The sequence below is a fragment of the Geotrypetes seraphini genome, chromosome 3 (assembly GCF_902459505.1).
Source record: "Geotrypetes seraphini chromosome 3, aGeoSer1.1, whole genome shotgun sequence".
NCBI classification, from domain to species: Eukaryota; Metazoa; Chordata; class Amphibia; order Gymnophiona; family Dermophiidae; genus Geotrypetes; species Geotrypetes seraphini.
This window is the reverse complement of record NC_047086.1, coordinates 285,004,325-285,020,331: the sequence shown is the minus strand read 5'-3', so window position 1 is coordinate 285,020,331 and position 16,007 is coordinate 285,004,325. Positions and strand designations below refer to the sequence as shown.

The window sequence follows — 16,007 nt, the reverse complement described above, 5'->3', positions numbered from 1 at the left end:
GCAGTTCACAGAGATTAACAATACAAATGAATAAACAACTAGTATCTAACTTCCAAAAGATTCTGTAAAAAGATGCTTCTTTAAAGCATGTAAAAATTGTTGATACGAATTTGAAAGTGTGAATATGCGAGTCAGATCCCTAATCCATGAGGCTGCCTGGAAGGACAACAGTTGTTCCTGGAATTTCATATATTTGCATCCTTTTGCAGAAGGAAACGAAAATAGTGAGATTTTCTAGAATGTTCTTATGTTTTTTTTAAAGAATTTGTAATGATGAAAGATTCCATAAGATACTCTGGGATTAGACCTATTAATGCCTTAACATTACTAAACAATCTTTAAAAATATTGGGAGTAACTTTGGATAAACACCTCACATTGGAAAAACATTCTGATTTAATATTTAAAAAAAGCATTTCAGTGCTTTGGAAGCTCCGCACCATCAAGAAGTACTTTGATGAAGCCTCTTTTCGCTTGTTAACTCAATCTTCCATTTTTTTTTTTTTTTTACAGATTCTTTTTTTTTTTTTTAATTCTTTATTTGTTTTCAATTTTACATCAAGTGCACAAACAATACATTTAAACACATCACTTGACAATTTTTCTGATTTACCTTACAATACAGAAAAATTCCAACCTTCCCTCCCATCATTCCTCTATTACAGTGTTTTTCAACCTTTTTTGGGCAAAGGCACACTTGTTTCATGAAAAAAATCACGAGGCACACCACCATTAGAAAATGTTAAAAAATTTAACTCTGTGCCTATATTGACTATATATAAAGTAATTCTCTTGAATAGGAATCAAATAAACACAAAGAAAGTATTTTATAATTACTTTATTATGAAATATTAAGTAAACAATAGTGAAAAATTATAAAATACTTTATTCAGTGCGAAACCTGGGCCTGTTTGGCTGAACACAAAGCTGATATTCTGGCTGGAATCAAAGAAAGACACACACGTAGCTCTTCGTCAACAGCCGTTCCCTTCACCGCCCCATCACCGTCACCGCCATCCCTTTCACCGCCCCGTCACCGCCACTGCCATCCCATTCACCACCCCGTCACCGTCCCCGCTGCATCCATATAAGCCTTAGTACTGTAATATTTAGCTTATTCCTTTCTTATAAATCAAAGTTCCTGCTGCTGAACTAGAGAAAGAGATGTTCAGCTGGCAGGGCTTTGTTTATAAATTTTTATCAACACAACTAATATACTATTTTATCCTAAAGCAAAAAATAAATATAATTTTTTTTTCTACCTTTGTTGTCTGGTTTCTGCTTTCCACATCTTCTCATTCAATTCCTTCCATCCACTGTGTGTCTTCTCTCTACGTCTTCCATTTGCTGTTACTGTGCCTCTCCCTTCACCCCCCCCAATTGGTCTAGCACCCATCTTCTTCCCTCCGCTCCCCCATAGTCTGGCATCTGTCTTCTTCCCACTCTGTCTTCCACATTTCCCTTCGGGGTCTGTTCCTCTCCACCCTCCTTCAATGTCTGTCCTATTCCTTTCCACCACCACCCTTCCCTCCCTCCTTTACCATCTGTTCCTTTCTACTACCCTTCAGCTCCTCTCACGTGGCTTATCTATCTACCTTCCTCCCTCTTATTTTCATGGCACGTTACAATGTAATTTGTGCAAGCCACTGGAGCCTGCGAGCTCGGTCCCTGTCCCATCCCCACAAACCATCTCGCTTCTGTGCTCCTATTTTCTCCATTTCTAATATCTCCCCTATGTATCTGTCATTGCCCCCCCCCCCCTGTGTCCATATACCATCCCCATGGCATGTCCCCTTTATGTCTCTGTCCCTATGCCCCATGCACATAATTTCCCCTCTTTCTGTTACCTTCCTGTGTCCAGATTTCCCCTATCTTCCTCTTCCATACCAGTGTGTCTCTTCTTTTCAACCCCATCTAGCTTTTTTCCCTCTTTCTTCCCCCCCCCCTGCTTCTAGCATCTGGCTCACCTGCCTGTCCTTCCCTTTCTTTCCTGCTGTGGGTTTTTCTTTCCGTCTTCATCCCCTTGGCCCAGAATCCTTTTCCCTTTCACTCCCTCCTTCCAATTTGAGCCGGGAACACGAGCGATCGCACGGTCCCCGCAGCCACCACTCGCCTGCCCAATCGATCCTACTGTTTAGCCAGCTCTCTCCCTTCGCCTCACCTTAGTTTGTAGGTTTTGTTTTTCGGCGACATGCACGCTTTCCCAAAGAGCCGCGCACGCGCGGCTGCTCAGTGTTCAATCTTCTGCTCTGCTGCAACTTCCTGTTTCCGGTTGAGTCAGAGCAGAAGATCGAAACTGAACAGCAGCGGGGACCGGGGGAGTCTCATGGGAGCGCGTGCGGGACCCGGCCTGAGGCCTAATCAGTGTCTGCACCTTACGGCACACCAGGCAACATCTCGCGGCACACTAGTGTGCCGCGGAACAGCGGTTGAAAAACACTGCTCTATTATTTCCCCAATAAGAAAAATGTAATATACCTCCCCCTCCTTCCAATCATTAATGTATATTACAATAGAAAATGGTGTTTACTCATTACAATAAGAAGTTAATGAAATTTTATTAAATTTCTTATAGCTTCCTTGTTGTATAGCTATTGCTCTTTCCATTTTATATATGTGACATAATGAGTTCCACCAGAAATTGTAATTGAGTCTACTGTAATTTTTCCAATTACTTGTGATATGCTGAATGGCGACTCCTGTCATTATCAATAAAAGTTTGTTATGTGATGATATTTGGCTCTTTTTCCTCATAGACATACTAAATAGTACTGTATCATAAGATAATGCCACATGCTTTTCCAATAAACAAATTACTTGATCCCAAATTGAGTTCCAAAAGGCTAAGATAAAGGGACAATAAAACAAAAGATGATCTAAAGTCCCTACTTCAAGATTACAGTGCCAACATCTATTAGACTTTGAACTATTTAACTTTTGTAGTCTAACTGGGGTCCAAAACGCTCTATGCAGAAGAAAAAACCAAGTTTGTCTCATAGATGCAGACACTGTACATCTCATCCTCCAAGACCAAATTTGTGGCCATTGAGATGCTGAAATTTGATGCTTCATCTCAATGCTCCAAATATCTCTAAGATCATTTTTGGGTTTCTTTTTAACATATTCACTTATAATTTTATACCACTGTGCGGCCTGGTGTCCCAGAAAGTCCGCCTGAAAGCATAGAAGTTCCAGACTATATTGCGTATTCAGATTTTTCCATTCAGGGAACCCTACCTGAATGGCCTGCTTCAGTTGCAGCCACCTAAAACTTTGTGATTTATTAAGACCATATTTATGCTGCAACTGTGAAAAATCAAGCAGTTTACCATTTAAAGTCCTTATACCTGCAATTATCCAATGCTTCCAGATGATTTTAAATCCGCCAATTTGAATCTTGGGGTTTAGCCATATGGTTTGATTTGTTGATTTACTAATAGGAATATTTGTTAGATTGCTGACAAATGTGTCCAATAAAATTCTGTTATCTTTATACAGTCTAGGCATCTTGATACTAAGGACATGACAAAGATGTAAAGGACTTGAATAATGGCTATGTTAGTTGTGTTATTCCAACCTTAATATCCGTCCATATACTGCAATGATTTAATGGTAAGAAATGGGACTAGATACGAAAATTTTTTCCATAGAGTAATAGTTGATTAAATGCAAAAGCCTCAGTCCCACCACTCCACCGCTGTTAGGATTCTGAACTGCGGGAAGAAATTACGTTGTGACTTTCAATCGCAGCTACCACATAATTTCACAGCTACCACGTAAAGTCACCACGTAATTTCTTCCCGCTTTTGCATTTAATCAACTATTACTCTCTGGAAAACATTTTGGTATCTAGTCCCATTTCTTACCATTAAAAGATGTAAAGGAAACATGAGTCGCCATTCCAGATACAACCAATCCGGGGTGTAATCAATGAGCTTAGGGAGGATCCAATACATACCTTGGCGTAAAATATAGGCTTGATGGTACCTATAAAAGTTTGGAAAATTTACCCCGCCCTCCTTAATTGGTTTTTGTAAAGATACTAGAGCGATCCTAGGAGTTTTACCTAGCCAAACAAATTTTGTAAGAATAGAATTCAATTTTTTATAAAGAGACCCCTGAAAATAAACTGGTATCATTCCCACTGGATAACAAACTACAGGCAATATCATCATTTTAACAGTTTGAACTCTCCCCCACCAAGATAAATGCAAAGGATTCCACTGCTCACACATTTCTGTTACCTTTTTTAATATAAATTTTTCATTCTCTTTCACCGTATCTTCTAGTGTGTTTTTAATCCAAATACCTAAATATTTTAGTCCATCTTCCTTCCATACAAATGAGAATGTATCAAACAAACTCCTTGTACAATGTAAATTAAGTGGAAGAATTTCAGATTTACTTCAATTTATCTTATATCCTGAGAATTTTCCAAATTTTTCTATCAATTCCTGGATTTCTCAAATGAAGTAATATATCATCTTGACTACTGTAACATCATATATTTGGGTGTTTTTAAGAAAATTCTCAAAAAGGTGAGAGTAGTTCAGAATATGGCTGTTCATCTTATTTTTGGTTTAAAAAAATGGGAGCATATTACTCCATTCTATCAAAAACTTAATTAGCTGCCATTGGAACCCAGAGTCTTATTTAAGTTCTCATGTATCTGCTACAAAGCAGTATTTGGCATGCTACCAGGCTATCTTACCCCTCATTTTACCCTGAGTTATATTAGTAAGAGCTCTTGTTTGCATATCACTCAATAAAATCCTGTCATTACAAAAGGTTCCTCGACAGAACCTTTTCTTTTCAGGCTGTCACACTGAATACATGGCTTGCCAAAATTCCGTTAGAAGCTTCCTCTTATCTTGATTTTAGAAAACAGATAAAAACTCAATTATTCAATAGACTGGCAACCTAATGTATCTTAATACTTACTTATAATTTTTATCTCATTTTAAATTGTTTGTATCTTCCCATTATAAGCTTTTAACTTTACCGAAATTTTAGATGATTTCAATTTTAAATATCTATTTATACTGAATGTATAATGATTGATTGATGTGAACCGCCTAGAACTCCCGGTTATGGCGGTATATAAAAATAAACTATTATTATTATTATCATTAAAACAAATGCAGCCAAACTTAAATTTAATCCGTGCTTCAACCGGAAGCCAATGCAGTTGACGATAGAAATCTGTAACATGATCATACTTCTTTAGATCAAAAATCAATCTAACTGCTGTATTCTGTATTATGCAAAGTCTTTGAAGATTTTTTTTGAGCTCCAGTAAGATGGACGTTGTTACAATCAAGCTGACTAAGGACCAATGAGTGGACTAACAGTTGAAAGGAATTAATGTCAAAATATGCTCTAATAGTTCTTAGTTTCCATAGAGTATAGAAACAGGCAGATATATTATATCTACTGCATCTAAATATTCATGACACCTTCAAGCCTGAAGGCTATTAGGGCCTGATTCTCTAAAAGTGCGTCCCGATTTTAGGCAGCTGTAGGCGTCCTACAGCTGTCTAATCAGCCAATCGGGATGCACGTTTAAAAAAAAAAAAATGCTCCACAGGCAGGCCGCCTATATTGAAGGCGAGTCCCGAAAGACACCTAGGCCCTGATTCTGTATAGTACGCCCGGGAGAGGCGTCCTATTCAGAATCGGCCTAAACTAAACCCCAATTCTGTAACCGGCGTCCATGTTACAGACGCGGGTTAGAGAATCGGGTTAGATTAGACACGGCCCGCTACACTTATCGCGGCAAGGGATCTCTCTGCCACTACAAGTATAGCGGGCCGTGGCCCCCTGACCGATCGCTGCCCGAAGACGCACCCCCCTCCCCGACACTACCGACCGCCCCCCCGACATTACCGATCTCCCCCCCCCGACAATATCGGTTGCTGGCAGGAGGGTGCCCAATCCCTCCTGCCCGAAGACGTACCCCCCCCGGCGCTAACAACCCCCACTCCACCAAACCTGTTCTTACAGATAGGTCTTGCACGTCGAGCAAGCAGGCCCGCCTCGTCGGCCCGCCCCTTCCTGGCCCATCCCGCCGAAGCCTAAGGCCTGATTGGCCCAGGCTCTAGAAGCCTGGACCAATCAGGCCTTAGGCATAGAGGGTCCGCCCATCCCTACTAAGTCTAAGGCCTTAGATTTAGACCAATCAGGCCTTAGATTAAGTGGGGATGGGCGGACCCGCTATGCCTAAGGCCTGATTGGTCCAGGCTTCTAGAGCCTGGGCCAATTAGGCCTTAGGCTTCGGCGGGATGGGCCGGGAAGGGGTGGGCCCGCCTCATTTCGACGAGGCGTGCCTGCTTGCTCGACGTGCAAGACCCATCTGTAAGAACAGGTTTGGTGGAGTGGGGGTTGTTAGCGCCGGGGGGGGGGTGCGTCTTTGGGCAGGAGGGATTGGGCACCCTCCTGCCAGCAACCGATATTGTCGGGGGGGGGGGGGCGGTCGGTAGTGTCGGGGGGGGGGGCGGTCGGTAGTGTCGGGAGGGTGCGTCTTCGGGCAGGAGGGATTGGCCACCCTCCTCCCAGCGATCGGACAGGCCGTGGCCCGCTATACTTATAACGGCAGAGAGATCCCATATTTCCTGTTCAAAAATGGCTGTGAGATGGACTTTTTTCCCCCAGACATTATGAGCAGGACATCCCAATTCTAACTTGGACTTTCTTCCAAAATGCCTCCATGTGTATTGTACCACAGTCAGCTAGCTATAATGGAGGTGCAGGATGGTATACAGTAAGCCTCCTTTCTGAATTTAAAGCACATGTACTACTTGGCAAAAAGATGAAGAGTCAAGGCTCTTTGAGATCTTCTCTATTCTGATCTGCTTTCAAGAAAAATTATTCATCTGACTTGTTTACAAAGTGCATACTTACCTATTACATTTTCTTCCACAGCTGGGGGGAGCTTGCTGCTAAGTCCATCCTTCAAGTCATCAATGAGTCGATAGATGATATTGTGTAATTTAATTTCAATGCCTTTCTTTGCAGCCAATTGATGGATAACTTTGTTTGTATGCACATTAAAGCCATAGACAGTGCCTAGTGCAGAAAACCCAATCTGTTAGTGAATTGAGTAGCAAAAGTTCTGGATCTAGTACCTCAACAGACCCACAACGATACCTTACAATAACATGCAATTAACACTGCCTTTCTCAGTCCAAAGGGTTATACTGTTGATACATTCTGTTTCAGTTTTTAAGCAAATGTTTTAAATGTAAAAAATTCATTATTAAGAGCATGCAAATCAGCAGCTGTAGATCAAGTCACAAGAACATTAACCCAGTCAACCTTAAAGTCATAAGCTGGAATAAAGTCTTGGATCATAATCAAAACAGAATGCATCTTTACTAAGGAACAAAATTCTAAAATAGCTCTTTTTCAACAAGCGTCTTCTATGAGCAGTTAAGAATAAATGGACAGACTGGATGAGGCAACTGGGTTTTTTTCTGCCATCAAATATTTTAGTGTATCCCCTAAAAGTGTGATAAAATCCATGCTACCACATATAATAATAATAACTTTATTTTTATATACCGCAATACCACAAACAGTTCAGAGCGGTTTACAGAGGAAGAGATTATATACAGACAGCGATATTATATAAAAAAAACAAAAAAAAACTTTCAAAATTACATTAATATGGTAAGATTAATCAATTTTTCCTGGAAGTGTTTTAGAAGTACATCATGGTAGAAATGGAGTGAGAGAAATTTGTCAAAGAGATAAGTTTTGATTGATTTCCTAAATGTTTGGTAAGAAAGAGCGTTTCAGATAAAGTTGGTTAAACATTTATTCCATTTGCCTGTTTGGAATGATAGTGCTCTATCGAGGAATCTGTTGTAGATATAGCCCTTCAAGGATGGGAAAGTGAACAAGTAGGCACTATGTGTACAAGTTGTGCCTAGAAAGTCGAAATGATGAGATAGATAGATTGGGGATGAACCTGTTATATTGAGTAGCTTATTTAAAAAAGTGGTCAGTTTTACAGATACCTGTAGATGATTCTGTTGTAAGAAGGAATTTAACCACTTGATGAACCTCTTATAGCCTGTAGATCAGTGGTCCCCCGACCTTTTTGACACCAAGGACTGCTTTTATAGAAGCACATTTTTCCGGTGGAGGGGCGGGGGGATGATTCGGGGCAGGTTCGTATGGCAGTTTTATACATAATATATATTACATTTCTAGCAAAAAAGAAATAGAAATTTCTACCTTTGTTTCTGCTTTCCTCATCTTCTTGCCATTCTCTTCCTTCCATCCACTGTCTGCCTTCTCTCTGCCTCTTCCATAGGGCATCTGCTTTATTTCTATGCCTCTACCAGAAACTGTCTCTCCCTCCACCCCCCTCCCCCAATTGGTCTGGCACCTTCCCTCCGCTCCCCCCATGGTCTGACATCTCTGTATTTTTCCCTTCCATCTCTCACTCAGCTGGTTTTTAGCATCTCTCGTCTCCTTTGCTCCCTTCAGATCTCATATCTTTCTCCTCCCCATCCCCCAATGCTCCAGTATCTCTCCTCTCCCTTCCTTTTCTTTTCTTCCTTATCAATTTGTTTTCTACCTCTTGTCTATTTACTTTCCAGTCCTCATTTTCCCTTTCATTGTGTCTAACTACAGCTTGCCACCTCTTTCCCTCACCCCTTCCAGTATCTCACTAAATCTATCCTCTTCCCCCCAATCCAGCATGTGCTCTTTCTTTATCCCCTCCTTCCATCCAGTATGTGTTCGCTCTCTCCTCTCCACTTTCTTCCAGAGTCTGCTCCCCTCCAGTGTCTGTTCCCCTCTCTCCCCTCCAGCTTTTGCTCCCCTTTCTCTCCTCCCCACTTCCTTCTAGTGTCTGCTCCCTCTCTATCCACTTTCAGCATCTGTTCCCCTCTTGCTCTCCCCTTCCAACCAGCGTCTACTCCCCATTCTCCCCACTTCCTTCTAGCATCTGCTCCTCCATCTCTCCACTTCTATTCAGAATTTGCTCTCCTCTCTCTCCCTCTCAGTGTCTGTTACCCTTCCTCCTCTCCCTCCACTTCCCTTCAGTGCCATTGAACCACCACTGAACCTCTTCCCTTCGTCAGGCCACCTTTCTCCCTTCCCCTCAACTTTGCGGGCGATCCAGAGTTTTCTGTTTCTCAGTGTCCGGACGCGGCAACATTTTCACAAGGCCCGCGCGACTACCCCAAGCTTCTCTTCTGACGCAAGCTGTCCAGGCGGAAACAGGAAGTGCATCAGAGGAGAAGCTTTGGGGCAATCGCGCGTGCCTTGTGACAATGTTGAGGCGTCCAGATATTCAGAAACAGAAAACTCTGGAGCACCTGTGAAGTTAAGGGGAAGGGAGGGAGATGATAAGATGAGGGGAAGAGATGCCAGTTGCTGGCAGTTTTCACGCAGCCCGGCTGTCAGATGGCCACGAACTGCTAGTGAGCCGTAGACCGAGGGTTGGGGACCTCTGCTGTAGATGACTGTCATAAGAAGGAATTTAACTACTTGATGAACAAATCTCTTCCACCAAATCCAGGCACTTCATTTATTTATACTACAAATTTTATAGCAGGTACTCTCAAGAATTCTAGGCAGGGTACAAGCAATAACATAAACAGCAATAATAAACAAACCAAACTGTCAAACAGACATTACAATTTATACTGCTCTACTAAGTAAGAACACCATATGTTCAGTAAACTATATCTGAAAGTGAACTTTTCTAAACATTCATTTGTTAAATTCAGCTTCCTTGAAATATGATTTACTGCAGGTTCAGTATTTTTGGTTAGCAGGGCAGTACATGTAGTTTGTCAGATCATTTTGATTAACTTATATCTAATTTATTCTTTACCTTTGAATGTCTCTGCAAGATTGACATCATTTTCAGAAACATCTCCAACACCAAAGTGGATTAAGTCGAGTTCACACTGATTGTCTGCATCATAAGTGTCAATAACGCTTAGAATAGCCTCCACTGAACCATCCACATCACCTGGAAATATCCCAAAATTACATGAGTGATAACAGAGAACACTCAGACTACATTCAGCTCAATATAAAGGTAATACCAGTATATTCTGATTTTATAATAGTCAAAGGAAAAATTTCCTTTTTTGACACAATTCTTCTGATTTGCCTCACCCTAAAGTGCTTGTCCTCTTTTTAGACCAGGGGTATCACACTCAATCACATAAGGGGCCGAAATCTAAAACATAGGCTAAGTCACGGGCTGAATTTTTAAAGATATTTAGGGGTCCTTTTATTAAGATACTCTAACTGATTTAGTACGCGCTAAAGATTAACAAACGCTAAATGCATACCTTAATAAAAGGACCCCTTAGTCTTGGTAGAAGCATAGGGTTACAACTTCTCCAACCCCACACTGGCTCTGTGATGTAAACAAAATAAATAAAAAAGACTTTTCCTCTCTCTTTTAGGTCCTAGTTCACGCTTGCTGTCTAACACCAACTCTGGCAGGATACACATTTCAAATCTGACACTGTAATCACAAAACAGAAAGTCAAATTATTTTTTCTACCTTTTGTTGTCTGGTCATTATTCAAATTATGTTGGTACTAGGCTCTGGTTGTCTTCTGATAACTCGCTTGCCAGGGTCTCCTGCCCATTTGTCGTTTCCTTCTTTCTCCGTGCTAACCATTAATCTTCCATCTCTGTAATCCCCTTCTGTGTCCCTTCCCTCCCTGGAGGTCTGGCTGAGCCCCTGTCCCCGTTCCTGCATCTGGGCAAGACCCTGGAGGAGATCTGTAGAGTGCCCCCCCTCACAAGCTTCCCCACCATCCGCATGAAAGATGTCTCGTCAGAGTAGAGCATGGTGGCCACGAGACGAGAGGCGCAATGAATCCTGCGCATGAACCTACAGCCCGTGGTGCTGATGCGGTACTTGTAAAGTATGATGACGTACGTGAGCCGATTGGGTAAAAAAAGTGTGTACCGGGAGCCAATTGCGTAAAAAAAATGTCTACTGGCGGGCCAGCTTAAGTACACATTTGTTATTGTCTCGCGGGCCAAATATTATTACACTGAGGGCCAGATTGGCCCGCAGGCTAGAGTTTAATACCCCTGTTCTAGACGAATGAAAAATTAGGTTCTTCTATCTTGTAAACAGGAATATCAGTCTTGACCAACAGGTATTTACCCTCCTTCAAGTTTCAAGTTTAATGAGGTTTTGATTAATCGCTTAATCTTAATTCTAAGCAATATTTACAATAGTAAAATTATAAAATTTGGGAAACAATACGATGCATAACAAAAGCTAAGTCCTACAGGACTGTTGACAAACTTGACAAAACTAAAAACATAAGGAAAGGAAGGGAAAAGAACTACAAGCTATTTGAAAGTAAACAAGACATTCAAGGGGAGTACATGAGGGAAGGGGAATTTAAAATACTTCAATAAGATTATACAGTGGGGTTAAAATTGGCTAGGAAACTAGCTAGCTAATTATCAAAGGCGTCTTTAAAAAGAAAGCTCTTTAATTTACTCTTGAATCTTTCCAAGTTGTGTTCTTCCCTCAAGTAGATAGGAAGCGATTTCCATGTTTGGGGGGCTGTGATAGAAAAAATAAATTGCCATCTTGTATTGATAATTTTGAGAGAGGGGATCGACAGCAAGTGCTGTTCATTAGATCTCAATAATTTATTAGATAACCCAGTAGCATTATCCTATGATACTGTGATTTTTGGTATGGAAATGAGAGCAAAAAGTCAGATTTCTGCGAACAACAATAGTTACTTATAATGACTGGGGTTGCCATTCAACAAATTACATATAATTGGAAGGATTGGAGGAGACTAAATTACAGTTTTTGGTGGAACTCTTTGTGCCATATCTATAAAATGGAAAGATTTATTGCAGTACAAAGAGGGTATTTCAAGAAATTTCAGGATGTGTGGAAACCATTAGCAAAATTTTATAAAGATTAGTTGAAAATGTTTCCCTTTAATATATCAATTAATTTGGGTAGGGTGAGGGATATTTTATTAATATGTTTTTTATATGATTATGGAATATATGGTAGGGAGGGGTGGGAAGGGAGAGGGATAAAAATGTATGTACTGTACAAATGATAGAATGTAAAAATGATATATTTATTGTTAATGTGATTGAATATATATATATATATATATTCAATCACATTAACAATAAATCGGCAGAAAACAAGGAAGTCTCTCAGTTCTTCAGCTGAAGATTCGAACATGAAAGCACCAGCATGGACACTCTGATACATCCTTGGCTAGAAACAGGGCTGTTATATTTTGTTTCTTCCATGGCCAATGATATGCCAAGTTCTTCACAGAATAGAGACCCATCCAAGGTTTGTAATCCTGGTGGCTTCAGATTGGCTATGTTAGACATGGTACGCGGATCTGGTCAGACTACAGAGAGACAATTGTCTGGGGAGCGCCACATAACAAGCTTCAGGGCAGCCCCAGCAAAAAGGACAGGTAGGAGCAGAGCAATCAGGAAGGAGTGCAGACAAACAACAGAAATCCTATCCTAATGCCAGCTCTGAGCTTGTGTTAGGGTTTCAAACCGTTAAGGACAGAGTTTGAGTGGTGCACTGTTTCTGAGCATCAGGGGGGAATACTGCGTGCCTTATTTACATCTGCTTGACCAGACATTTGCACGTTAGTTGTGTTGATCTTCAATGCCCATGCTGTGCCCTGCGCTGTTGCCCTAGTGCTAGTCCAGCATTAAATTGCCTCTAGCTCCAGAGTTAGGTTCTGAACATCAGCCTGCTAGTGTTGTATTACTGTTTTACTGATATTTACAGTGCATTTTTTCACACATAAAGTTGTTGTTCTTTGAGTTCTGGGAGTTAGTACAGTTATATGGTAAGGTTCCAAATCTTTTGCACAAGTTGGTGCATAGTGTTTTCCAGTGGCAGGATTGTAGTTTGGCCTACTCAAAACTTAATATAGTTTGCAGTAACTGATGTGTTGAGGTGCAAGAACAAAATCAACAAGTTCTCTGAGAGAGAAGGACAGAGTAGCTGAGGGTAAATGGGTTTACGGCAAGGCTCTTGAGTGCGCAGCCTTAGTGCGAAAGGGCTACTTGGATTTGATCACAGCTACTCTCTGGTCTATGAAACTGGTGACAGTCGCTTCTTAAGTGAAAGCTAGGAAGATGTTTCAGAGCTGGTGTGCCTTTTTGGGCTCCTTTATCCATGGTGTTCGCATTCCTCCAGGGCTTAGCAGTCAGCTCTCTTAAAGTTCAAGTAGCAGGCCTTTCTTATTTTAGAATGCGCGTGGAAAATGTCCTTGGCATTGCATCCGGACATCTCCAGATTTTTGAAGGGAAAAATGAAGCTGCATCCTCCGGTGCACCAACCCTTTCTGGCATGGAACTTCAATATTGTGTTGCAGGCCCTCAGTGAGGCTTCTTTGCAGGGGGCATCACTTATAGATCTTATAGTTAAGACAGTGTTCCCGGTCACTATCGCTTCAGCAAGAAGAGTGTCGGAGCTGCAGGCTTTGTCCTACAAAGATTCTTTATATTTATAGAGGCTGGGGTATCACTGCGCACAGTACCTTCTTTTCTGCCAAAACTGGTTTCGGCCTTCCTCGTAAATCAGGAAGTTCGATTGCCCACATTTTCAGTTCAGTGCGAAGAAAAAAGATAAGATTAAGTGGCTGGATGTTAGGAGAGTACTTCTCCGTTATCTCAAAGTGATGAATAAGTTTCATGATGGATTCGCATAGTGTTTTCTTCAGCATATATTGGGTGTGGGAAACCTTCCTGATTTCTTTGAGGGCACACTCTCCTAGGAGTGTGGCCTCTTCATGGGCAGTGTCTCGAGTGGTGTCGTCCAAAGAGATTTGTAGGTCGGCTACATGGTCTACCCTCAAACTTTCACAAAGTTTTACAGGGTGGATGTAGCGGCTTGACTGGATGCCACTTTTGGGTCCTCAGTCCTAGCAGCAGGCTCATCTGCCCTGCCCTAGACTCGGGGGATTGCTCTGGTATGTCCCAAGCATTCAAGACTACTGTACCCTTTGCACCAGGAGGGAAGATTAGGGTCTTACCTTGATAATCTTTTTGGTAGAAGGGTACAGTAATCTTGACAGCATGTCCTGTTAGATGTTAATTAGCCTACTTATTGTTTTGGACATGTATGTGGTTGCCAGGTTTTTGTAGATTGACGAGTGATGAGATATTTCATTGCAAACTACAGAGGAAGAGTGTGAGATCTCCATAATTGTTAATGGCTAGTTTTTTCCCACCTTGTTTTTATTAGTATTAATATGTTTTGTTTCACTGATGGTTAGTCTTGTTTGCTTTATTTTATGTATGTTACTATTTGTAAAGCTGCCTAGGAATAGGCAGTTGAAACATCTTTTAAATAAATAAATACAGCCGCTTAATAATATCTAAATGGTCATTGAATCTGATTAACAGTTTACTCTGTCTTTCCTGTTGTTTCCTATTTGAATCTATCTTCTCATAGACAGTGCTGTTTCTTTCCTCTCTTTAAGTGGACTGTATTGTTAATGTTAATGATTCTATTTAATCTTCTTTATTTGAAATTCTGTATTTCCTTCAAGGTTTATCTTTGAATGTATTATAAAATGCAAATAAATAAATAAATATAAATAAATACAGCCATGGGGGACACTACTTATCTCATCTGTCTAGAATGTCTCACCTATTGCACTGGAAAGAAGATTATCGAGCTAAGAACCTAATCTTCCCATAATCAGACTAAAAGGTAAAAATGCATTTTCACATTTTAATGAAGCAGTATCTTTCTGTACAAAGTATTTGCTTGGATATGCATGCCTTTAATAACGGTAACATTATTAACAAAAATGATTTGTTCTAAATGTTCCACAAATCATAGTCCAGTTATAGAATTAAATTCCATTCCATAAGGGGTACTGAGCACTTGTAAAATATGAATCTGAATATAATAAATTTCAATTTGCATGTCTGCTTTGCAGCACTGCTACCACCAAATGTCAATGATTTCCAAATTCCTACCAGTACTGCTTCAAATAATTTGCAAAACCAAAAACATAACATTAAACAAAAAGAGAAGAGAACACCTTTAATAATTACTGGGTAGGTCAGGGAGTCACTCTCCACGTTCTCCTTGGGCCTGGTGACCATCAGATGTTTGTTTGCTTGGTACAGTGCACGTTTTCTTTGTTTCCATGTTAGACCTTCTAGGCCTTCCAACCTCTTCTTGTAGCTCTCTCTGTGTTCCTTCTGCTTGGTTTCAATAACTTCTGCATCCTGTTCTAGCTTCTGCTGCTGCTCTGTGTACCTCCGCCATTCAACAACTTCTCGTGCCCTTTGCTGCAAAGAAAGAAAGCTTCAATTACCTATTGTGGAAAAATGATCTTTCTATGTACTATGATTGCTTGCTTTGCCCTAGGCCTGAGAACTCTTTTGCATTGCTCACGCTTTAGTACACAAGTAACTGACCTCTGCAATGTTGTGTAATTTCTAGCAACTGGAAGGCTCTCCTTAATAGAAAGACAGAGTGTTACACTGACTTAAAACGGAGGTATTTTGGCCCAGATTTGTTTAAAGTTAGGCACCTAGCTGAACTATAAGCCTAACTTAGGAAGATGCACTAAAGTCAGTCGGTAATATCAATTGAATCGCAGTTGGCTGATTCTCTGCCTGATTGTGGAACAGCAATCGATGCACTGCCAAGTTTGCATGCAAACCCAACAGATCAATTGCTCAGTGAGCATTGACACATGCGCAGAGCCCTAAAAGCAGTGACAGGGGAAGCAGCCTCCTGTCACTGTTGTTAGGGCTTCTTTATTTAAAAAAATGGTACAGATGTTGCGTATGTGTTACACACGCACAATCTGCTCCATTAAAAAAAGGAAAAAAGCCCCTCCACGCTGATGGCCCTCCCCAATGACCCCCCCCCCATGGCAGCTAAAATGGCAGGAGGAAAGCCTACTCCCTCCTACCTGGCTGAATACCCCTGCACCATGCCCCCACCTGGTCCTGGACCCCTGCGCCTGGACT

At 41.1% G+C, this 16,007-nt stretch overlaps 1 protein-coding gene across 1 annotated transcript in view; it reads right to left on the bottom strand.

Moving 5' to 3' along the window:
* MTIF2 (mitochondrial translational initiation factor 2) overlaps positions 1–16,007 on the bottom strand; it is a 117,417-nt gene that overhangs the window by 2,527 nt on the left and 98,883 nt on the right. Inside the window, 3 exon segments of the mRNA XM_033936395.1 lie at positions 6,900–7,064; positions 9,850–9,990; positions 15,065–15,317. Of these exon segments, the coding sequence (XP_033792286.1) occupies positions 6,900–7,064; positions 9,850–9,990; positions 15,065–15,317 (559 nt within the window).